This window comes from Hyla sarda, chromosome 1 (genome assembly GCF_029499605.1).
Source record: "Hyla sarda isolate aHylSar1 chromosome 1, aHylSar1.hap1, whole genome shotgun sequence".
NCBI lineage: Eukaryota > Metazoa > Chordata > Amphibia > Anura > Hylidae > Hyla > Hyla sarda.
Genome location: NC_079189.1, coordinates 552362834 through 552389256, shown reverse-complemented (window position 1 = coordinate 552389256; position 26423 = coordinate 552362834). Strand labels below are relative to the sequence as shown.

Sequence of the window (26423 nt, the reverse complement as noted above, 5' to 3'; positions counted from 1 at the left end):
CAGTGATCAATACAGATCACGGCATCTGCGGTGGTGCGGTCGGTAAAATGGATGATCGGGTCGCCTGCGGCGCCTCCGTGGGGATCCGGTCATCCATGATGGCGGACGGAGGTTCCCAACCTGTCTCCGTCCATCTCCACGGGTCTTCTGCTCTGGTCTGAGTTGGAGCAGACCAGAGCAGAAGATCGCTGATAACACTGACCAGTGCAATGCCCTATGCATAGCACTAAACTATTAGCAATGAAATGATTGCTATTAATAGTCCCCTATGGGGACTATTAAATTGTTTAAAAAAATTTTTTTTTAAATCCCCTCCCCCCAATAAAAATGTAAATCATTCCTTTTTCCCATTTTACCCCAGAAAGTGTTAAAAAAAAAAAAAAAAAAAAATATATATATATATATATATATATATATATATAGTGTTAAAAAATAAATAAATTAATAAACATTCAATCGCCGTGTTCGTAAATGTCCGAACTATCAAAATCTAATGTTATTGATCCCGTACATTGAACGGCATAAACATAAAAAAATTAAGATAAAAGTTTCATAAATGCAAATGTGGTATCAAAAAAAGTACAGATCATGCTGCAAAAAATCAGCCGCTTATACAGGAAAATGAAAAAGTTACAGCTGTCACGCCCCCTCCCATAGGCTTGCATTGAGGGGGCGGAGCCGTTACATCACAATACTCCGGCCCCGTGATCGGCAGTCATCAGACCTGGAGCGAACATGCTCTTGGGGCTGATGGTAATGGGTGCTGCGTGAAAGATCATAGGGGTCCTCAGCGGCGGGACCCCTGCGATCAGGCATCTTATCCCCTATCCTTTTGGATAGGGGATAAGATGTCTTAGTGCCGGAGTACCCCTTTAAACTTCAAAGTTGGTGAGGCATGGCTGCTATTAGCAGCCAGGACTCACCACTAGTTTCAGACATTGATGATGACGCCGATGTCTGGCATCAACCCTTTAGATCCTGCGATAAACGTCAATCGTGGTAACTACTGTAAAAGTGGTGAAATTCTTGTGCAGGTCCTTGCCTTGGCAGTGCAACAATGAGATCCTGACAAACTAAGATGAAGGCCGGTGGTTCCTTGCCTTCCTCTGTGCTGTCTGATGGCACTCTGCTAATCCACTCCACAGGATAGGGCTTAAGTGTCTGGTTGCTGGGATCTGACTGCTGGGACCCCTTTTGATCTTCTGTACAGGGCCCTTACCTGTCCTTGGAATGCTCTTGCCCCCACCCTCCTGATAGACGAGTAGAAGTGGCGGCGCACTCAGCCAATCACCAAGCTGAGACAGGACCCTGTTTCAGCTGGTGATTGGCTAATCAGACTGTCACTCCTAATCTTTTTGGACGGTGGAGCTGGAGCGCTCTAAGGATGCGTGAGTTTCTGGGCCTCGTAGAGGAGATGTAGGGGGGAGTCCTGTTTCTAGGGGCTAAGTTTAGTTCCCTGGACTACCCCTTTAATAACATATCAAATGCACTTCCAAGAAGGATGGACTGGAGCATGCATAGAGAAATCAGGCTTCATATGGTTTGTTAATAATCTGTTACCGTGGAGACACATGGGTTGCATAAAAGCTGTATACATAAACATCTGGTGGAATAAAAATGGAAAGTAAAAGCTACTATTATAGTTACTTTCCAGAAATGTTGGCGCCCCGTCTTGTGTTGCAGATTGAGTTATGTAAAGTTAATTCTGTCAGGGAATTTCTGGAATTCTGTGCCGTGTGGAGTATAGGTCAGTATTACGTAAATTTACAAACCTTTCTTTACTTTGCCATGTAATTTTTGTATTGGATTCATACATTGGAACTTGGTAAAGATTATCCAGGATTGTGTCCTCTACACCTGCTGGGTGTTTTTGGGTGGGTTTCAGGTTGTAAAGTGAATAGGTAGAGCAGTGTGCCAGCTTGTCAGTGCCTGCAGCGATTACATCAATGTTCTATGTGACTGCTACAGCGCCACCATCACGTGTTCTTTCTAGTGTGTGCCAAGTCTTGTATTTATGTATTTTCTGCAAGTTCCAGCAATCGTGGAAGGAAGTGCACATTATTAATATGTAATTAAATTATGTTCCTGGCTCAGGTCTAAAACATGGTTTTAGGTTTGGCACTGTACTTCCGAGAAAGGAGGGGTTTACTTTTCTTAACTCTTCTTCCGCCAAAGGTCTCCTAAGGGGAACTGAAGGAAAGTACCATATTTACTTTCTATGTTTTGACTGTAGTATTATTTTTGCAGTCATTTACAGAACAGTTTAGTATTTACGGTCTTTGAAAATTGTTTTACTTATTCATTTTTGTTTGCTTTATTTTTTGCAATAGCAAGTTATTTAATGATTGTTTGTTTATTGTAGTAACACATTTAATAGATAAAACTGGTTTAGGCTGCATTCACACCTCATTTTCAGCCTACGGTTGCCGGATCCGGCTCGGGGAGGGGAAAACCGGGCACTCCAGTACCCCAGCCGGACTGGCGCTGAAATCCATTTACTTTAATGAGCCGACCGGAGTCAAACGGTGACTCCGGTTGGCTCCTTTTTTCACCTGTATCCGGTTTCCTGACCGGACCTAAAACCGTAGTATACTCCCTCAGTCGGTTCCGGCAACCGAAGGCTGAAAATGAGGTGTGAATGCATCCTTACACCTATATACAACAGAATACCAGTTAAAAAAAAAAAAAAAGACATTCAGTTTAATGGACTAAATAAAGGCTACTGCAGCGAAAAGTGACGTATCCCCCATATGGGAGCGCCAGAGATGCCAGAGTACAGCACTCTGGTCTCTTCAATGCTCCCATAGAGAATGAATGCGCTCCTCTCAGAGAGCCAGGGCCTGTTCAGGAGATTGGGGGGTCCTAGCAGTTGGAACATTCATGATGTAAAACCTATTCTATGTATAGGGAACAAGTTACTTTTCACTGTAGTACCCCTGTAATGTCTATCTCCTGTACATGCATATTTTTAAATGCTGTAAAATAAAAGTATAATTCTTCACTTTTGGCATGTGTGTCCTTTTGATCACCTAGAACATATTGGTATATGTCTAACCAGACTGAGCGAGTTAGCTATTACTCTTACCTATCCATTGAGACTCCCACCAATTGACAAAACATTTCCTGTCATCATCTCCTATTTCAATATATAAGGCTAGGTTTACATATATCAATTGTGTCAGGCTCCGTTTTTTTACATAAACTGTTCACAACTGATGGCACGACTGATGCTCAAAAAGTGCATAAATTGTAATCAGTCAAAACTAGAGCTGCAACGATTACTCATTAACATAATAGACAACTAATCGATTATTAAAATAATCGTTAGCTGCAGCCCTAGTCAAAACCATCAGTTTCCTGACAGGTATATGCAGCATGGACGAGGGAATGCAGCAAGATGCGTTCCCCTGTCTGTGCCGGTCCAGCGAGTCAAATCATCCAGCGTCTAAACTGAGACGCCGGATGATTATGAACGGTCCCATAATGGGATCAGTTCTGGCTTCATTTTCCCTACGGCGTATGTTTTGTAGCACTGGAGGGGGAAAAAACAGACAGACATATGTCTTAGCAATGCAATGTTAAACATTTTGTAAATATTATTAAAAATATTATGGAGGTTTTTTTCTACGTTGTTGAGAGTTGAACATTGGACTGTCTATTATACAGAGAGCACCACCTGGCGTGGATCAGCTAGCAGAGGTACTTTCACGTTGACGCTATATAGAAAGCAGCAGTGCCGAGTGTGTTCTAATCTCTATTAGTGGAAGTTTTCCTAATAAAAATGTGTCGCCTCCTTTTCCCAAACTACAGAATTATCCAAACTAGTAAATTATTACATTCTTGATTCTGAAAGGTCAACTGTGTAAATGCAAAGAAATTCCAAACGACAAAATGGCTGATTTTTTGTCACATCCCAGAAAGTGTTATAAACAGTCACTTAATCAGACAGTCACTACTATGCAAAAGTGGTATCGGTAAAAACTAGATTTGGACACCTCAAATACAAAAGGGCATAAGAGCAGGCCCAAAAATGTGCTACACAAAGGGGGAAGCTCATAAGCTTGTAACTTATCAGAAGAAAAAAAACTCTCTACTCCTAGAGGTTGCAGGGCGTAGCTATATGCCCTTGCTGCCTGGTACTTTGTGCACCAGGATGTACAGGCGCACCCTAAATCCCATCTGGGCTATGTCTCATCATAGACATTTTGTCCTGCCAGTAATGACGGACATCGGTGATCACGCTGATGCCTGCCATTAACCCTTCATAGAAGGCATTGGAAGTATTATGGGGGTGTACAGAGATTCATTGGACCACCCAAGATGCAATCCGATAAGTCTAAATGGCATCAAAAGGTCTCTTCAACGGCCTCTAGGCTGCTGCAGCCATCTTCTGCTATGGTCTGCCTTCTGGTGAAAAACTAAAGTAAAAGTGAATAAGCCCCTCCTTAATAAAAATAAAAAAATATAAAACCTCAACAGTCCCTGAAAAAATGAAATAAAAAGTAAACAAAAAGTCACATTTATGCAAAAAACTACAGATTGCATTGCAGAAAAAAATTAGCTTTCATGTAGCCACAAAAAACAAAGTTATAGGGGTCAGAATAGGAAAATTTTAAACATACTTATTTTGATTTAAAAAATGTAAACTTTTTTAAAAGCAGTACAATAATAATGGTCTTTACACAAATGGCCATAACCAAAATCTTCCCAAAGGTATTCAATGGATCACAAGTGACACAAGACAAACAATAGAACAGTAACCATTGTCTCATGGCTACTGGTGCTTCCCCAGATCATGCGCCAGTAGGCATGAAACAATTGTGGCCCCTGTGAACTGCCTCCCCTGCCACAATTCCATCATGCTCCCCTGGTCAAATCTTTCCTTCATATACTTTGTATGCTATATGCTACTACCTTGAATAAAGTAGTTGTTTGGTTGAAGATTTAGCCCTGGTGAGCGCTCCATTATATTCTTCTCATAATAAAGTTTACAAATCTATTCGGGGAAAACGGAGGTACACTTGTTATCTCAGTGGGTCATTGCAAAAACTGTATGTGTACATAGAGCTATCAGTGCGAAGACCGTTTTCCCCCAAAAGTGCAAAGCTAAATAATTCCATTCATCAGGGCCTTCCTCAGGGTTCTACTATCTATTAAGTCACGTGCCTGCCTGTTTATAGAGGGTAAGTATTTCTGAGAGAGCCAATCTGATTTCACCCCGCGTCAATTTCAATAATCTGCGCATGCGCTGTGTCGTGTCTTTCCACTAGGAAGACAAATAATACATACAGTAAATATTCTTTGCAATATGCGGAAGTATTTGTAGATAGTTTAGGCCTTTATTAATCATCCACTTTTAGCCTACTGTGCCTGTGGCAGAGCCCAAGGACCGGCAAGTAGATTCGCGGTAGATCTCTGCTGGACACTTATTGGGTACAGATTACTTCAGAGGTTTGATGTGGCTTTTGTGACTTAATATGTGGCTGCTAACAAGTATGGCGATCCTGCGAATAGAACTGCAGTGTCTCATGTTTAAAGGGGTTCTCCACCGAAAGACATCTTATCCCCCATCTAAAGGGGTCCTGCCGCTGCGTACACCCGCGATTTCCGGTACAGCCGTCTAGTCATCCGTGCACCGAGCGAACTCCACTCCGTGCAGGATGACTGGTGACTAAAGCCGCCACGCCCCCTCCGTTCATGTCTATGGGAGGAGGCGTGATGGCTACGTAATAGCCGTCATGCCCCCTCCCATAGACATGAATGGAGAGGGGGGAGGCGTGACGTCACGAACACAGAAGCTCCAAGTTCCGAACGCCGCTGCTGCAGGCCTGGAGATCGCAGGGGTCCCCATAGGCGGGACCCCCGTGATCAGACATCTTATCCCCTATCCTTGGGATAGCGGATAAACTGTATTTTGGTGGCGTACCCCTTTAAGCCTCATGCAGAAAGTCTAAGCTGTCGTAATAAGTGACAGGCCTCTAAATTTTTATTAATTCTTTTTTTATTTTTATCTCACTTTTTTTAATGATTTGAATAAGCGGATATTGCTAATGATTCTGAAAAGTATGTGTCTAGTGAAAATGATCTGGTGTTTTGCTTTGAGCCATTTCCCATTCCAACATAACACCATTGTTTTAAAAGTCCTAAGTCAGTCATTTTTCCAGAAGGTCCCGTACGAGGGGAAAACTTTCCATACAGCTGGCATGTTCTCTCTGCTCATTGGCTGCTGGTTCCTGTACACATTAGGGAAAATAACCATATCGTCCTGCAGTTTAATTATCTTGGGGGGGGGGGGGGGGGGGTGGGCAGAAGGGCTTATGTAATATTGCTTTTCAGTGCCTTCATTTCCGTTCTTCATTAATGCGAGTTGTGTTTTTAATTTCTGGTGAGCGGCAGACAGTAGTATTCGTGTCAACAATTGCCTTTTTTTAGAGGACATATAAATTTTACTGGCAGATGTTAGTTCTAATAAAAATACCATACTCATATTTTGCTACACAAGTCACACTGCGAGACAGACGTTCAAAATTAATTTATACTGTGGTTTAAAGTGAATCGACTCGTTTTATAATGTCATTTTTAGCTCCAGAATTCTGCACTGCTTCATTATGTAATAGGGCTGCACGATATAAGGGAAAATGTGCCATTGCGATTATGGAGGTAAATATTGCAATTTCAATATTCAATTGCGATATAATAAATATAATATATAATAAAAAATAATGGGGAAATACCCCCTATTTAATATCCAATATCCTAATTTTATATAACGAACTCCCACAATTTCATGTTTTCTTTCTGACCCATATTACTCTTATTTTTCTATATCCAGGGCTGTATGAGGCTCATTTTTATTTATTTATTTATTTTTTTTGTGCCCTGATCTGTAGTTTTTTCCGGTACCGTTTTGGTGGGACTTTTTAATCACTTTTTATTTATTTATTTTTCTGGTATGTGAAGTGATAAAAAATTTGCAATCCTGTTATTTATTTATTTATTTTTATTTCTGACCAGCCGCTCCAGTCTCCCTGTCATATAAACTCACATCATTCATCCCTTAATGTCCCAATAAAGATATATGTACATGTGTATATCATGCCTTGTGCTGAGCAATGCCACAGACAGAAGAGCAGACAGGAAATGAAAACAGGTACAATGTTCTGCAGCAGTTATGGGAGGGGAAGCCGAGTGAAAAACAATGCATTCTGGGAATGGTAGTACTGAGCAATTGCTCAAACAGAAAGTGAGAAGACATGGTAGGGGAGAGAATTACATACCCATAAAACAAATAGATTTTTGGTGATTTCAGAACTGGAGCTGACAAGTAAGCAATGCTATATACTTCTGCAGCATCTTTATTTTATACTTGATATCGCAATGGTTGAATAGCATGTCTGATCTTGTACTGTGGCAGGAAAAACACATTTAGCTCTCAAATGCAGTGATTCTCAATTTGCGTAGTCACCTGTTAACCCTGTGGAGTCAGAGATCACGCTGATGTAGGCCATTAACACCTCAGATGCTGTGATCAATACTGATCACGGCATCTGCAGTAATGCGGGCGTTCTGATGCATGATCATACCTGATCATCCAAAATGCTTTTCTGCACAAAATTTATAGGTCACTAAATTTATAGGTCACTAATATCAGATTGGTCAAGTGCCGAAACCTGGCATCCTTCTGTTTGGCAAAACAGCTGTGGCACCATACAGAGTGAAACAGAGCAGAAAGCAAGACCCCTCTGTACATGCAGGGACATAGCTGGGTTACTGCAGCTCAGCTACCGTGAGAGCTTTACCATAGTAAGGCTGGGTTCACACTACGTTTTGTAACTACGGTTCCCGTATACGGCTGGGAGGAGGGGGGTGGCGGGGCTTAATCGCGGCGCCCGCACTCAGCCGTATAGGGGAACCGTATTTAATGCATGTCTATGAGCCGACCGGAGTGAACCCCAGCCTCCAGTCAGCTGCTTTTTCGGCCGTATTCGGTTTCCCGACCGTAGGCAAAAACACGGTCGACCACGTTTTTGCCTGCGGTCGGGAAACCGCTTACGGCCGAAAAAGCAGCCGACCGGAGGCTGCGGTTCACTCCGGTCGGCTCATAGACATGCATTAAATACGGTTCCCCTATACGGCTTAGTGCGGGCGCCGCAATTAAGCCCCGCCCCCTCCTCCCAGCCGTATACGGGAACCGTAGTTACAAAACGCAGTGTGAACCCAGCCTTACCCAGAATGTGCTTCCTGCTCTGTTTCACTGTGTATGGTGGCGCCGCAGCCCTGGCAAACTACTTAACCGCTGAGGTGGCGATTTTGCCACCCCTGCGATTTAATATTCCTGACCTATCCTGAGGAAAGCCCCTTCAAATTATGTAGCACACCACCACCCTGTCCCTGGAGTGCGAGCCATCCTCCATGCACATCATAATGTTCAAGATGAGTTGACTATTAAATGTTAAAATGTGTATGATTGTAGAGTAACTTTATAGTAAAAGAATTTAATTCGGCCATTTGTTCAAGATTTGGAATTGTTTGCTACTCTGAATTCTAAACAGAAGATTTTCCTCCTCAGATTTTTTATTTTCATTTACCTAAATTTCCAACAAAAGGTATTCGAGGGACAAACAATGGACACTAGGGCTTCAGACACTATTCTTATTGACTACAACTTCTGCAGACAGTTTTCTCAGGTAGTGGAGTGATCTGAGGTGAGTGGCCCAGGTTTGATCAAGGGGAAAGGGCAATAGTCATTGGTGAAGGATAGAGGTGACGTGGAGATAAGTTGGAAACGTGACCTGAACTTACTTAGAGAACAGTCAGAATTCTTGAAGATCTAAGTGTGGAATTAAATAACTTCTTTTGTCTCAAGTGGCTTTGCATATTCTTGGTGCCAGTTTGGGCTTCAGAGTATACCACCTAAAACCTCTTGAGATACACTCCTCAGTGTAAACTCAATCTACAATTATAATAGTTATTCTGTTTAGGCAGTTTCTTCTCCAGCAGGTAACAAAGAATATTTAAATATGGGGAGTAATAGGGAAAGACTTGACTAAAGGGTGGTTATACATTACATAATATGCATTAGGCAAAAGAAGGTTGAACCATCGAACAATTGTCTAATGGGCAGTACACATTTTAGTCCATACCTGCCCTTATTGGTCAAACCGGGCCATATGTGATAAGTGGCACCAGAAGTAGAACCAACAGTCTCAGAACATTCTGAGGAAATTCTGACCTACAAGATCGATCTTGGATGATAGACATTTTTTAATCTACAGATCCTTTGTCCAGCCAATCAGCTGAAAACTGTTTAAAATAATGATAAAGCTCCATAGAGAGTGAATGGGGCACTGACATAGCACACAAGGTGTAGATGACTATACTACTCTTGTATACTTTTTGAGGTCTCAGATCTGCAGCTTTGTCCAAAGGAATGTCCATGGCAACTGTGTCACAGATTACAGACAGCCTCAACCCAAGGTCGAATTGGCACCTGGAATTGAGAATATTTAGGGTAGGGTCACATAGGACGGACCCGCAGTGTACCCTACAGTGTGCCTCCAGCTCTGCCTGCCTGCTTGTAGTGGCAAGCCTCCACTACGAGCAGACGCACAGCGATCTGCACGCATGCGCAGTGTACTCGCAGACATTGCGGCTGCTGCCTGAGCTATGCTTGAGAGCAGCCGCGATGTGTGCGAGGACACTCCGCATGCCCGCGACAACTCGTAAAACATTGTGTGTCTGCTCGTATCGGCAGATTGCCACTACAAGCAGGCACACTGTAGGGTCTATCATTGGCGGATCCGCAGAGTAAAGTATGCTGCGCATCTGTTTCGTGTGACCCTGCCCTTAGTAAGTGTTCCCTCTGTGGCAGGTAAGTAAGCCCTGCGTGCTGTGGGTGAGCCGAACTACATACTTTGAACTTGATCCCAGATGTCTTTATTACAACCCAAGGGACAGAGACTGGATGTGCATCATCTAACTTTTTAAAACTCCTTATTTGATGCTCACTTGAAAAGCTCTGATGTTGAATCAGTCCAGTGGGGTTGGTATGTGATAAACATTCCCATCTGGGTGGGTAGTATGACCTCAAACAATCTGGCATGTAGTTCACAGATACACAAAGCTAAAGGAACATCACTTTCAGCTCTACAATTACCACCTCCTCTCCTTATAATCGGGTCTTGTGCCGGCGCGGGAATTACAGACATAATTGTAATTGCGCTGTGTAAATGATGTGCTATCTGCTATATTACCATTCGTGTTACAGCAAAGGTTTTTTTTTCCCTTCTGCAAATGCTTGTAATAATGACTTATGAGCCTGAGACTACGCAGACCATGAAGTAAGCCGTATTGGTCCTTGAGTTGAGACACAAGACAGGCAGAAGATTCTTCCCTTAAACCAGCCCCCAGCGGTTTTTGACATTTAGTACAGCGTCTCTATGATTTACGATCTCTCCAAAAAATGTTAATGCAAAGAGTTTTTACCTTTTTACCGTTCTGTAAATGCTGGTGGCTGGCTTAGATCTGATTAGTGGCAGATCTTTAGCAGCATTTACTAGCCACACAATGTGGAATGAGGTTAGCAGTGTATGGCAAGCTATGATCATTTCTTCTACGGCACTTTATCATAAATCGTGTACTAAGTGAGTACATTTGCTGTACTACAGCCTCATGACTGGGGCAGCCACAGTTGTCTCTTGATGTCCCAGCTGATGCCTAACATTTGTTTATTCACAAAGACTTAATAAAACATGGCACTCCCCAGTGATCAGCTGATCACCATAGGTCTGGATCCGGCTATCGCTTGTGATCAAGCTATTAGTATTGCTGGCCTTGAGTACATGAACAGTCTGGGTCCATCATAGCATGAACTGTCCTTAGTGGCACCTTGCTTTGGCCATGAAATTGTTAAATTATTTTTATCTCTATGTGCTGTCATTGTCATGTTTTCCCCATTAACACAAAATTCATCAAGCTCTAGTTGCTTTAGGGTTTTAAATTCATCAAGCTCTAGTGGCAAACAATGCAGTGGGTAAAATCCCATAATGTGCAAAAAATCCATGTGCAATATACATACTTGGTCTCAAAGGTTTAGTTCAGTTGGGAGTACGACTGTATGACTGAGCGCCAAGCAGGGGAATCAAGCGACCTACTGCACACTCTACTTGGCTATATCCAACGGTTGGAGATCATAGTACTGAGACCTCAACTGATCTTAAAGGGGTACTCCACTGCCCCATTGTTAAGAACATTTTGTTCCAAACGCTGGGTGCCAGCTGCTGAGGTTGTGACATCATGCCACACCCCCTCAATGCAAGTCTATGGGAGGGGGCGTGGCGACTGCCACGCCCCCTCCCATAGACTTGCATTGAGGGGGCATGGCGTGACGTCACAACCCCTGCCACCCGCACCTAACGTTTGCAACAAAATGTTCAGAACACTGGGGTAGTGAAGTACCCCTTTAAAGGGAACCTGTCATCAGTTATATGCTGCCCACACTGCAGACAGCATGATATCAGGAAACTCACTTACTCTGGTACACTGGGGGTTTCAGAGAAAGCATAGTTTAAAAATTCTGCCAAATCCCAGGTAAGTAGTCATGGGGGTTGATCGTAGCGACTGCTCTCTGACTGCTCACACGTCTCTCCCTAAACACAGATAGGGAGATACTCATCACTCAGACTGGCTTGGAAAGAAGTGGCTGCTGGGACCATTACCCCCCCTTGACTAGTTCCTGAGGTCCCAGAAACATTTTTTAACTATGATTTCTCTGAAGTGCCCCAGCATTATCCGAATAATTCAATGTCCCAACATCTTGCTGCCTGCATTGCTGCCAGGGGTTCGGGCAGCTTGAAACTGATGACTGGTTCCCTTTTTATATTTTGACGTGCCTGTGTCTAGTTCAGTACGTATAAACAGATGAAAACATTTGCCTTTTTTTGTCGAGCATGCTTCTTCCCCATATTTTTTGGGCTTTGTAGCTTATAGGCTTTATTGCTATGTATGTGCTTATGTCATTTGGGTAAATGTGTGAAGCGCATGTGATAGGTACCTTATTAAAGGGGTACTCCAGTGGAAACCTTATTTATTTTTAATTTTTTTTAAATCGACTGGTTCCAGAAAGTTAAACAGATTTGTAAATTATTTCTATTAAATAAGCTTAATCCTTCCAGTACTCATCAGCTGCTGAATCCTACAGAGGAAATTATTTTCTTTTTGGAACACAGAGCTCTACGCTGACATCACGAGCACAGTGCTCTCTGCTGACATCTCTGTCTATTTTAATAACTGTCCAGAGTAGGAGAATATCCCCATAGCAAACAAAGGCTGCTCTGGACAGTTCCTAAAATGGACAGAGATGTCAGCAGAGAGTACTGTTCTTGTGATGTCAGCAGAGAGCACTGTGTTCCAAAAAGAAAATAATTTCCTCTGTAGTATTCAGCAGCTAATAAGTACTGGAAGGATTACACTTTTTTAATAGATGTAATTTACAAATCTGTTTAACTTTCTTGCACCAGTTGATATAAAAAATTTAAAAAAATTAAAATTTACCACCGGAGTACCCCTTTTATTTATATTTATAGTGTGCTGAAGTCTGGATAACTTTATTGCATTTTTCATAATCTGTTTCTAAGTGAATACGAAGTGGTCTCGTCTAAGTAAAGTTAAGAACTGAAGTTTCCTTGGATCACATTGACATTTAAATTTGTGGTTAAATTTGTCATGTTTGTGGGAAATAACAAAATCCATATTGTAGCAGGGTGTAAACTACTTGAGTCTTTATTCAAAGTTATCTCAGAGCAGGGTCATGGGAACTTTTGGGAACTTACTGCAAATATCACACTTTTCTCTTCAAAGCTTGGGAAGTATTCAGGTCCTCCATGTTGTCTCCGAACCACGTGATTTGTCTTCAGCAAGGGTGCCGGGACTTCACTTCTGTCACTATTCAGACAGGAAAATGAAAGGGCTTTATAGCTTTTTATAAATAATGAAAAAAAAAAAAACACAGGATCAAAATATCACCCATCTGAAAAGTTTTGGCACCCCCACTCCATTTTGCTTGCAACATTCTTCTTAGTATTTAGCTGCTTTTAAGTTCATAATTTTTCCACCATCATGCCACTTGAAGCGAAGGGCTAAGTCCACACTGTTGTTGTGCTCTGACCCGTTCAGGATCCGTTCATCAGCTTTGTTGTTGTGCTGAACAGGTTGGAGAACAACTGACACTACCGGGTCCAGCGGATCCCATTGACTTGAATGGGGTCCTTTTGGATGTAGGGCTGCAACTAACTTATTTTCATAATCGATTAGTTGGTCAATTACATTTTTTTTCTATTAATCAACTAATCGGATAAATCAGATTTCTCTCTCCCCCCCCCCTTTATAAGGTCTTTGCCCCCTTCTTGTTTCTTACCTGTGGCCAGAGAGGAGGGGCAGCACATTCCCTGGTTGTCCTCCCTACTTGCCCCCAGAAACCTATTTAATGAAGACCAGCACACATAATCTTCAATTTCCTGCAAGATCATGTGTGCTGGGCTTTCTCCTCATTAAAGGGGTACTCTGCTGTAAACGTCTTACCCCCTATCCAGCGGTGGGACCCCAGTCAATCGGTACACAGAGCAAACTTCACTCCGTGCCCGATGACTGGCGATGGTGGCCGCCATGCCCCCTGCATTCACCTCTATGTACTACCCATCACGCCCCCTCCCATAGACATGAATGGAGGGGGCGTGTGTGACGTCACGAATGCAGAAGCTGCAAACTTCCATGTTCCGAACGCTGTCGATACAGGCCCGGAGATCGCGGGGGTCCCCACTTACTAACATCTTCTCCCCTATCCTTTGGATAGGGGATGAGATGTGTGCAGCAGAGTACCCCTTTTAAAGAGGCTGCCAAAAACCACACAATATATACATAGTGAAAATTGCTTTGCATATGTGAACTGACCATCCGATCGATTGTGAAAATAGTTGACAACTATTTTCGATTAGTTGTATCAGCCCGTGTTTGGTGTTTTAGGGGAGTTGAATGGAGAAAAAAAAAAAGACCAGACAACATTCCCGGAGCAATATGGCCGTGTGAAGTTGACGTTGAATGAATAAGCTATGAATTCAGATCCACAGGATGGATAAGTTGAAAATTTGTGCAAATAAAATCCACAGCCGATTACTATAGAATGCACAGGGATAACATTTCACAAATCCTGCCTATATACTGAGGATTTTTTGCTACTGGAAATAGACCTTTAACTTGTTTTTATTTTTAGTATTTTTTCACATAGGTTTTATTACACTGAAACACTTTTCTGTTTCTCAAAAAAGAAAACAGTACAGGAAGAAATCTCAGTGGGATGGTTCAGCATATGGTTTCCATTGGCTTATCATGGATTGTTAATCATATCTAAGAGGATAGTAGCTTGGTGGGGGAATTGGACCAGATGGGTAGGGTCATGAGGGTGGTCCCTCTGATAAAGGATGTAATGAAACCCCTGGTAGGAGGCTGAATCATCATAAATTATTCTGATAGAGGAAATCTAAGTATAATAGATTTGGTTTTATCTATTTGCATCAGGTAAGGCTTAGGTCATCTTTCCCTCTGGTTGTCAATCCTGTGAAGAGGTATAGACATCCCAGCACGAACTATCAAGTAAAAGTAGAGGGCTATGCACATGGATCCCTGTGTGCACCACTGGCAGGCACTATAAAATGTATTGCTAGGGGGTTACCCCTCAACTCTCGTTCCAAGTACTAAATAGTGGTATAAAAGTGCATTATGATTTTGTCTGGGATGTTGCAATGAGTGACCATAAACTTTTTCCTCAGTAGTAATTTTTTGTTTAGGTATTTTTTTTGTTTTTTTACTTAGTCCATACAGTTTTGTTTGTGAGATTGGACACATGGAAGATCTAGGTCTGGAGAATGGCTTCCTTTGCTGACACAGAGACCAGATGTAAGCATTTTGTAGGACTGCTGGTGCATTTGCATATATTTAGGTTCCACTTAGGTAAATAATATGAGGTATGAAAGTGGTCACATGAGTTTGTGTGAATTGTTTGTTCTTAAACCAGAACTTATGGATCACCTCGTGTCCAAAAGCCATGACTAGTGTCTGCTTTTCTGGGTCCCACATTTAAAACCACCATCAGTTTGAGTAAATACTGGTTCTTGAACTTCTAGCTGGTGAAATGTAGGATCTATGAAGGATCCTTAAATGAGCACAGTCATTGGCAAAAACTTTTTTTTTTTTTGCATAATGTACATGAAGACGTCAGGTGCCATCTTCATTTTTACATCTCCTTCCCTGTAATGAGCTTACTATGCTGCAGAGTAGAGCTCCACTCTGCATTGCCATGGTCATATCCGTTATGCTACAAAATCGAGCTCCGCCCAGGGGAGAAGGCCTGACATCCCCATGCATGAGGGGCTTGGGAACACCTCCCGTGCACCAAACAGGTAATTTGCATATCCCAAAGACCAGTGATTACAGCAGCACAAAGCAAGGAACAGTAAGTATAACTTTTATCCATATCACTAGTGCAGATGATCCTCTTAACAGATTCCTTTTTAGGGGTCTATTTACACATACAATATCCTGCGCAGGATTTAAAGCTGCAGATTTGATGCTTTGTTCACTCATTTAGTTTACATTTAAATCTGCAGCATAAAATCTGCAGCTTCACATTCTGCACATCAAATATGCGCAGGCTACAGACTATGTTCACATGGTGGAATATCCCCAACGGAGGCATTAGGACTGCTTGGAAATGCAGCATCTCATAGACGGCAATGCATTTCCTTGCAGAATCGGGATGCCAGAATCAGAATTTCCACAGCAGATGTTGCTGCCAAAGAAATTCTTCTGTGTGAAAAGAGCAGCAGAATCCCATTAAAATCAATGGGACTTTGCTGCTACAGAATGTCTGTGGAATATTCATGCAGAATTCTGCATGGACATTCTGCCGTGTGAACCCAGGCTTAGAGTACCTGTCATGATCTCATGAAATGTTATAATCCTCCCAGTTCACTGCACCAATATTGATAAACCACCCCCTGCCTTTATTTATTATTTGTTTTCTAATATTGCTCTGTAATGTCTGCTCAGTCTCATTCAGATTCACAGACTGGGAAGAGGTGTTACCCAGCAGGTGTGACATCATCTGAAGCCATACAGGGGAGAACTTCCTCCCTCACTCTGCTACACACAGCCCAGAGCTGGGGGCTTTGGACTTTGCATTTCCTGATTTCAGGCAAGTAGGAGTCCAAAGTCTCTGCAAGAAAAGGGGGAAATGTGCTGTGGACAAGTAGGGAGACACCTAGTGGGAGCTTTTTTAAACACAAATAAAACATAGAAAACTTCATTATTATTATATCTTATTTTTAAACAACGTACATTAGAAAGATTTTTTAATTACAAAAAGTTAGTTATAAGGTCAGTGCCCTTTTAAAGGAAACATGCAGCAAGCAAAATGTATCCCCTAGGGGATAAGTGTCTGATCGGGGGGGGGGGTTGTGTCTGACCACTGGGACCCTCCCGCGATCACCTGCAGGGGGCCACGGCTCTGCTGCAGCTCTCCCATGCAGGAGGCGTGTTGACAGCAGCATGACATTGCGGCCGACACACCTCCTTCATGTATCTTTATGGCAGAGGTGGGGAGGCAGTGTTCGTACCTCCCTGCCTCTCCCTTAGAAATTTATGGGGAGGGGGTGTACCATTGACCACAGTGAGGTCGACACTACTCGCATTAGCCGGCGCACATCTCCCCATTCGGATAGGGGATACGTTTTGTTCGCTGCAGATGTCCTTTTAAGGAACATCAGTGAGGTGGAATAGTGAGTAGTGTGCCACTTTTATGCTAGGTTTTAGCATCTTGGCTACATTATGTAGATATTTTTCATTCTAAATCTGAAACTGAATCTTTTAAAAATTATATTACTTGTGTTTCTACTATTTTCTAACCCACTGTACCCAGACCTCACCCAAAACACCATTTTAGTGTTTAGTACTACTATAGGTCTGATAGATGCCCGCTGTCATGGGTCATGTTATACTCAGTTACCATATATGAAATCACATGCACACTCATGCCATGCCAGTATGGCATAAGTGACACATTCTTTATTAAAATGAAACCTGTCACTTGAAGCAGGCTAGGAGAGTGTCCACTCTTTTGTCCCACCAGTAATATTTGTTGTTTGTGGCTTAGGCGTGCCTCTGAATCTGTCTCAGAACACCAATAATATGCCAGGACCAATAATATGCAAGTCCTCATTTGTAAAACAGGGCAAGGGCCCAATCTAAGGAGTTTGATACAGAGTTGTGATGAGAGATCGCTGTAAGGTGTGAGGCCTATGGAAGTTGAAGGGTCTTTGAGCGAGCTTGAATTATCTAGCACAGACTGTAATGGTGGGACGTCTCCTGCTATCACCAAGGTATACAGTTGTTTGCTTGAGTGTACAGAAAATAACATACGTGTCTAAAAAAATCTGCTCTGCATATAAACTATATTGTAGATCTCCATTTATAAAAATTGGACACATCTTGGGTTAGTAGTAGAGATGAGCGAACTTACAGGAAATTCGATTCGTCACAAACTTCTCGGCTTGGCAGTTGATGACTTATCCTGCGTAAATTAGTTCAGCCTTCAGGTGCTCCGGTGGGCTGGAAAAGGTGGATACAGTCCTAGGAAAGAGTCTCCTAGGACTGTATCCACCTTTTCCAGCCCACCGGAGCACCGGAAAGCTGAACTAATTTATGCAGGAAAAGTCATCAACTGCCGAGCCGAGAAGTTTGTGACGAATCGAATTTACTATAAGTTCGCTCATCTCTACTTAGTAGTCAGGTAGATTTCACAACTGATTCCACACCAAAATCGGTGTGAAAGGATCTTTTGGATATTTCTTAATCTGTTACTTTTACATAAGTTTTGTTTCCACATGCAAACATCTAGATAAGTTTTTAAGCAGTTGTTTCCACTTATAATGAGATGTTTTTACGTCACGATAAACTGATGCCAGATAAGCCTCATTTAAGATTACGGACGCTTTTTAAATCTGTTTTATTTGATAAATGCTTGGAGCTTTTTAAGCCTAAAATGTAATTTTGCCTTCCATTATTACGAAAGAGAACCCTCATCCCAGAGCCCATTAAGTACAGATGTCTACATATTCTAATATGCAGGACAGACTTGAAAGACTGTTTTTGTTATTCACCAACAGAGGGTAAAAAAAAGTCTCCTCCGAAGATAATTCTATGGGAGGTTAGAATTTACCGTATTTAGTATTTACAGTTTTAGTCTTTAATTTAGAAGATACTTGATGTCAGTTTTTTTTGTACAAGGATTGACAGGCATAAGATATCTTTCTGTGAACAAAAACCTAATAAAACTCATCCCTGGGTTAATAATGTTGCAGCAGTGTAGCTGTAGAAGAGCAGTTCTTCCTATATTCTGTATCTTAGGTTCTTCTGCCTATCAGCTTTAAGGAAAAAGACCATCCTGCTCACCCACACTAAACTCGATACACTGGGTTATAGTGTGGGTGAACACGAGACCGATGAGGGGTCACTAACTACAATACGTACCATCAATCCGGATATGCGTGTACTCCTTTTGTGAATTGCTTGCTGGAGGCAGGCCCGCTGGCTCAATTTGAATATTCGTTGTCACTGGTCACGTGAGTGCTCGGCGCAACGCTCACGTGACCTGCGACAATTAATATTCAAATTGAGCCGGCGGGCCTGCCTCCAGCGTGCAATTCACAGAAGGAAGTGGATCTTCAGAGGGACAGATCTCCGGAGTGAAGGTGCGTATTGGAGTCAGTGACAGATGGATGCAATAACAAAATCCACGAAAAATCATACCGATAAGCCCGAAAACCACTCCATGTGGAGGCTCTTAGCCCCTTAAAGAGGTAGTCCAGTATAACAAAATGTATCCCTTTTCCTTGTAAATAGAAGATGTGTAAGACCGCTGTGACCCTTCCGTGATCTCACGCCTGGCGCCCCGGCTCTGCATAAATGAAGTGTGTTGACCATGGCACGAAGCTGTGGCAAACATGCCCCTTCCATGCATCTCTCTGCCATACCCGAATGCTATATCTCTGGCTCTCCCATAAAGGTACATGGAGGGGGGGTGTCGGCCACAGCTTTGTGCCGTGCTCCACTCACTTCTAAGAGCCTCCACATGGAGTGGTCTTCCGGCTTATCAGTATGATTTTCCTGGGTTTTGTTATTGCGTCCATCGGTCTTGTTGCTGGTCATTCCCTTGAATCCCAAAGACTTTTGCCTACTGGTTAAGGGGTCTGGCACCTTTATGCTAAAGATGTTGTGTTAAGTTAAACCTAGAGCAGACACAATAGATTTATTGTATTAGATTCTCTAGTCCCTACTCCCCTACAGAATATTTTCTTGATCAGTAGCAACCGTGTTGTGCAGTCTGTAAGCCAACCTTCTGACTCTATTTTTCCACACTTTGGACACAGATTACATGTAACATTAGGCTTTTTATTATCTGTGAAGTAAAGTAAATATGGAATGAGCGAAGCATTTTATAAATGATAGAATATTAATATATTTTAATTTTGTGCATTTTAGCCAACTCCGTACCTACAACACCAACAGAGTAGCAAAGAAGCTTCTGTCCCCCAAACACTTCCTCATTTGGTAGAACGCAACATTACTGTATTTGTAACTCAACATTATTGTCCCTTACTGCCAGAATCTTATAACCTTTTGGAAATACCGTATTTTTTGTCGTATAAGACGCACTTTTACTTCCCCAAAACTGGGGGGAAAAAGTCGGTGCGTCTTATACGGCGAATACACCCCTATCGAATACACCCCTACCGGGACCCGCGGCTAATACAGGACATCACCGATCGCGGTGATGCCCTGTATTAACCCTTCAGATGCGGCGATCAAAGCTGACCGCCGCGTCTGAAGGGAAAGTGACACTAACCCGGCTGTTCAGTCGGGCTGTTCTGGACCGCCATGATTTCACCGCGGCGGTCCCGAACATCCCAACTGAATAGCCGGGTTAGTGCTTACAGGACACCGGGAGGGACCTTACCTGCCTCCTCGGTGTCTTCTTCGTTCAGGGATCCCCTGTATTGCCGGCGCTCTCCTTCCTCATCATCACGTCGTCGCGTACGTGCGTCGCCGTGCGTAACGACGTGATGGCGGCGCCGGGAGTGAGGATACCCGGCCGGCAGCAGAGACGTTCCGGAGTGATGGGGACACGGCGACAGCGATGGAGCGACATCCAGGGCAGCGGTGACGGGTCCGGAGCGGCGGGGACACATGAGTATTACCTCCTATGCAGTGGTTTTCAATCTGCGGACCTCCATATGTTGCAAAACTACAACTCCCAGCATGCCCGGACAGCAAACGGCTGTCCTGGCATGCTGGGAGTTGTAGTTTTGCAACATCTGGAGGTCCGCAGGTTGAAGAACACTATTGGGTTCAAAATCTTTATTTTTTTTTAGATTTTGCACCTATAAATTGGGTACGTCTTATACGCCGGTGCGTCCTATAGGGCGAAAAATACGGTAAGTGAAAAAGAAATAAAGAATGACAAAGATACCACAACAGAGAGATCTAGACAGTGATGGAACTACCGACTCTTCTTAACACCATTAAAGGAGAATTTTATACTTATGGTGGAAAGGAAAAAAAAAAGACTGTACTCACCTTATTTTTTCTTGACATATTTCTTAAATTAAAAAGCAGCATTCCTGTCCAAATTGTACTTAAAAAAAATAAATAAAAAATCCCTCAAAGACACAGAACATTTGTTTTAGCACATTTCCATGTCAGTATGTGTTAAAAGATAATCTGAGTATAATGTGTTCACATGTCTATTTACATGTTCTAAAGAATATGAGATCAACCCAGACTTAAAGGATTGAACGCTGTAAAGCTGGCGTGATAGCACATATGATTGCCTTCTGATCTAGACAAGCCATCTACGCTCTTCACACATCTGAGGCTTCTCCTTGATGTTACTCCCACACAATCATTGGTCCTTACCTCTGAGACTCAGACTTGCGTGGTTCAGAATTTATTTGCATACCCACTTGGTAGACGGCTGTAAAATTTGCCACCAAAGATGAAAGCTTTGTGGCACCCATCAGTCTCTGGTAGCAGTCATGTTTAAATTTCCATGTCCGTTAGGTGCACACGTTATATATGAATATAGTACTTTTCACGCATTTATTGCCCAACGCATATATCACACTTGTCGCTTGAAGAGGTCAAGGCTACAATACCTAGCACAGCTGCTCGTAAAAGTATTGTGTTTTTTTTATGAACACTGTTAAAGGAGTAGTCCAGGTCAGAAAAATGTATCCCCTGTCCAAAGTATAAGGGATAAGTGTGAGATTGCAGGGGGTCCAAACCTTTGATAACCCTTTTTAAAAGGAATAATTCATCTGTATTTGCTGCTAAGAGCTGCAGACTCCATTGTATAGTAGTACTAGTTGCGGTATAAAACAAACTGTACTTTTCCTGGAGATGGTGGTGGTTGGCTGCTCAAACGGCACTGACTGATAAAACATCTAACATGTTTGCATTTGCGCCATAGGTTTTCAGTGTAGCTGAACTTCTTTAACACCTTAAGGACATTGGACATGTACGTCCTGATGCGCTGGTGCTTAGAGTACATTTAAGCCGTGCACAGGAGCTTCTCTTGGTGCTATAAGCAGCGGGGAACCTGCTGGTAATGACATTAGCGATCGCTCTGATGTCAGCTATTAACCCCTTACATAGAAGTAATCCCAATCTGTGTGTGTGTGTATATATGTATGTGTGTGTGTGTGTGTGTGTGTGTGTGTGTGTGTGTGTGTGTGTGTATATATATATATATATATACAGTACAGTCCAAAAGTTTGGACACACCTTCTCATTCAGAGATTTCTTTATTTTCATGACTATGAAAATTGTAGATTCACATTGAAGGCATTGAAACTATTAATTAACACATGTGGAATTATAGACTTAACAAAAAAGTGCAAAACAACTGAAAATGTCATATTCTAGGTTCTTCAAAGTAGCCACCTTTTGCTTTGATTACTGCTTTGCACACTCTTGGCATTCTCTTGTTGAGCTGCAAGAGGTAGTCACCTGACATGGTTTTCACTTCACAGGTGCTGGTGTGGAGGAGGAGGTGTGATGGTGTGGGGGTGCTTTGCTGGTGACACTGTTGGGGATTTATTCAAAATTGAAGGCATACTGAACCAGCATGTCTACCACAGCATCTTGCAGCGGCATGCTATTCCATCCGGTTTGCGTTTAGTTGGACCATCATTTATTTTCAACAGGACAATGACCCCAAACACCTCCAGGCTGTGTTAGGGCTGTTTGACTAAGAAGGAGAGTGATGGGGTGCTGCGCCAGATGACCTGGCCTCCACAGTCACCGGACCTGAACCCAATCGAGATGGTTTGGGGGTGAGCTGGACTGCAGAGTAAAGGCAAAAAGGGCCAACAAGTGCTAAGCATCTCTGAGAACTCCTTCAAGACTGTTGGAAGACCATTTCAGGTGACTACCTCTTGAAGCTCATCAAGAGAATCCCAAGAGTGTGCAAAGCAGTAACCAAAGCAAAAGGTGGCTGGAACCTAGAATATGACATATTTTCACACTTTTTTGTTATGTATATAATTCCACATGTGTTAATTCATAGTTTTGATGCCTTCAGTGTGAATCTACAATTTTCATAGTCATGAAAATAAAGAAAACTCTGAATGAGAAGGTGTGTGCATATGTATGTATATATCAATAAGCTTGTAGAATGATTTTATATGGAATCTATGACATCTCTAATTAGAATGGTGCAAAAGGCCATAGGGGGTACAACAAGCTACTAGATTAATGTCTCTAAGAAAGTTACCATTCAGTGTATTTCGTTATTTTAGGTCATAGAAAAAAAACTTTTTTTAAAACTTAAACTTTAAATGTTAATTCCGTGATGAGAAAATAAATTCAAACTTTTATAGTGCTTGGTCCAACAGCAGCTTAAATAAAGTAATAATGTTTAACTGAATGCATCATACCTGACCTCATATGACGTTTGTGGGCACCCGTCATTGGGTCCGCTTCCTTTCCCATAGACTGAGTTGATTCTTTGCCTCAGGAAAGTTTGCGAATGTCCAGTGATTCATCCATGTTTGCTCACAGAGAATGACATTATTTTTTTTCCTTACAATTGAGAGCCACACCTTCTTAAATTCTGTTCAAGACCTTCCCCCACCTCTGGTCATTCTGGTTAGCACTTTTTGTCTCAAGCCATGCAGCTAATACAATTTAACAAATACTTTCTTTTTCTTCTTCACCTCTGATGCCATCATGTTGGGTTCAGAGTCTCAAGCTGCTTTGTGTTCTTATGTCTGTTCGTGACAAACCCGCTACTGTACATTCACATAGAGCAATTCTTGCCACCGGCGGTCTCTCTGTAACAGGGAGCCTGTACTGACATAAAGTGCAGCCTGTTGTGAACTGATAAGTGGGAGACTGCCAAAAACTCAGCAGCCTGAACTACTGTAACTGAGGAGAAAAGAGAATTTTGTGCTCTCTTTTTCTCCTCCACTTTCAATCTTCTTTTTATTTTTTATTCTCTCTTGGCCCCCTCGCCCCCTTTGCCTCCTCGCTGGGCCCCCTTTGCCTCCTCGCTGGGCCCCCTCGCCCCCTTTGCCTCCTCGCTGGGCCCCCTCGCCCCCTTTGCCTCCTCGCTGGGCCCCCTCGCCCCCTTTGCCTCCTCGCTGAGCCCCCTCGCCCCCTTTTGCCTCCTCGCTGGGCCCCCTCGCCCCTTTTGCCTCCTCGCTGGGTCCCCTCGCACACACAGCTCTCTCATCCTGGGTACAGGTTATCTGCATGGAGCCTGTGAGAGCACTTTAAAGGGGTATTCCAGGCCAAAACTTTTTTTTATATATCAACTGGCTACGGAAAGTTAGACAGATTTGTAAATTACTTCTATTAAAAAATCTTAATCCTTCCAATAGTAATTAGCTTCTGAAGTTGAGTTGTTGTTTTCTGTATAACTGCTCTCTGATGACTCCCGTCCCGGGAGCTGTGCAGTTCCTATGGGGATATCCTCCCATCATGCACAGCTCCCGGGACGTGACATCATCATTGAGCAGTTAGACAGAAAAATTCAGAAGCTAATAACTATTGGAAGGATTAAGATTTTCTAATAGAAGAAATTTACAAATCTGTTTAACTTTCCGGAGCCAGTTGATATATATATAAAAAAAAATGTTTTGCCTGGAATACCCCTTTAAGTGGTATGTACTTTGCTATTTTGTTTGGTGCCCAATATTAGACTGGCACTTGGTCAGTGAGGTTTCCTGCTGTTTAGTCAGAGCCGGACAGGCTTAGGATTTTGTTTGTTATATTTTATGTTCTGTACCTCAACCTGACAATAAAACTGGTCAGTTAAATGAATTCTCTGCTGTTTGGACTGCAATTTCTACGGTGTGCCTACTAAACTGTGCCTGTCTACCCAGGAGATGACATCCCAGTTACCTAATCACTTAATATATGTATATTTTTATTGCTAATTATTCTTAAAGCTCTATGTTTAAAGTGTTTTCAGTCTTTATTCTCCATGTAGGGAGTCATTTCTCATACATTTTGTTTCTTGCTTGCAGGTCATTGAGCACTTCCACATGGAGACAGGCACAGAACCAAACACAAGACAGAGAACTTATCACCGTGGATGAAAAAGTGGTAAGTTGGACAGTAGCCAAGCCATATACTCTACTAAATCTGAGGTAATGTTGCTATACATCTCCATTGAAGAAGTCAGGGCACACTAGGAAGTGCCACTGCCTCTTTATTATTGCTAATTGGTGATGGTAGCAGGGGTTTGCTCCTTTACACTGCTGGTCATATTCATAAAATAGTCTTATACTCTTATTATACTTTGTTTATAACAGCAAGGCAGTCATAAGAAATTGCACTTCCTTGTTTTGCCTATCTTAGGTGCCTTGCATAAGTTTTCACCCCCTTGGAGTTCTCTACATTTTGTCATTATGTAGATTCAAATTCATTTCTTTGAGATTTTATCTAATGGGCCAACGCAAAATAGTCCGTCATTTAGAAGTAGGGGGGAATATTACATGGATTTAAAAATGATATACAAGTAAAAATCTAAGAAGTGTGCATATGTATTTACCCTCTCTGCTGTGAAACCCCCAACAAAGATCTTTTGGTGACCAATTGCTTTTACAAGTCACATAATTACTAAATAGTGTCCACATGTTTACAGTTTAACCTCAGTGCAAATACTGTTGACAGCCTCAGAGTTTCAGAGAGCAGGGATGTGGAAATGATATCCCCTGATGCCCGGGACATGCAGTTCGAGGTGCCGGATAGGTGAATTCTTCAGGCATTTAGCCCTCCTTCGGGCAAGCAGGGCTAAATGCCTGATGAATTCACATATAACAGGGCAATCCTTCTTGCCCCATCACTAAACTCCTTTTGACCGCAGCTGCATCCTGCAGCCTATAGCGAGCCACACAGGATGTCTGCATCCCGGCGTAGGCGCATGCGATGACTTCACTCATCTCGCGCACCTCTGTCGGAACCGAGGATGCGGTCCAGTAACAATTGCCGAGCCCCTGAGCTTAACGGAGTGCACATGGGGGCGGAGGACAGGTAACAGGGGATCAGAGAGGGGAAGGGGGGTTTGATGAATAATGTGGTACAGGAGAGGTGGGCTCGGGAGGGAGTATGATGACACAGGAGGCATCGGGGGGGGGGGGAAGGGGGTACAATGGCACAGGAGGCATCAGGGGGGGAGAAAATGATAATGGCATGGGGAGGAGGGGAGAAAATATAATGGCATGGGGTGGAGGGGGAGAAAATATAATGGCCCAGGTGGCCCTACCTGATAGAGGGAGATACCTACCTGAAGGGGTGACTACATAGTTAAAGGAATACTGTAGTGCTGTAGTGCAAAATAAGTTATTCCCTATCCAAAGGATAGGGGATAAGTGATAGGTCGCGGGGAGTCTGACTGCTGGGGACCCCCTGTGATCTCATGTACTGGGCCCCAGCAGTCGGCATGAAGGGAGTGTCCCCAGCATGATGCAGTGGCTGAAATGCCCCCGTCCATTTATCTCTATAGGATACGGGGGGGGGTTGTCACCCCAGCGTTCAGATTGGGGGTAAGTTATTTTGCACTGCAGTATTCCTTTAATCGGGCGGACTTACTTACCCCAGCTGGATTCCCATTCATTTCAGTGAGCTGACCGGAGTCGAACGCTGACTCCGGTCGCCTCATTTGTGCCCCATATAAGGTACTCTAACCGGACCTAAAACCACAGTTTTTTAGGTTTGGTGGGAAAACCATATACATGGCAAAAATGAGCCAACCGGAGTCAGCGTTTGACTCTGGTTAGCTCATTGAAATGAATGGTGTTCGGGCCGGG

At 42.9% G+C, this 26423-nt stretch overlaps 1 protein-coding gene across 1 annotated transcript in view; it reads left to right on the top strand.

Annotated features, from left to right (window-relative positions):
* NDUFS4 (NADH:ubiquinone oxidoreductase subunit S4) overlaps window positions 1-26423 on the top strand; it is a 169797-nt gene that overhangs the window by 23178 nt on the left and 120196 nt on the right. The window contains exon 2 of the mRNA XM_056541806.1: window positions 24639-24717. Coding sequence (XP_056397781.1) covers window positions 24639-24717 — 79 coding nt within the window. The remainder of the gene's footprint in view (window positions 1-24638; window positions 24718-26423) is intronic.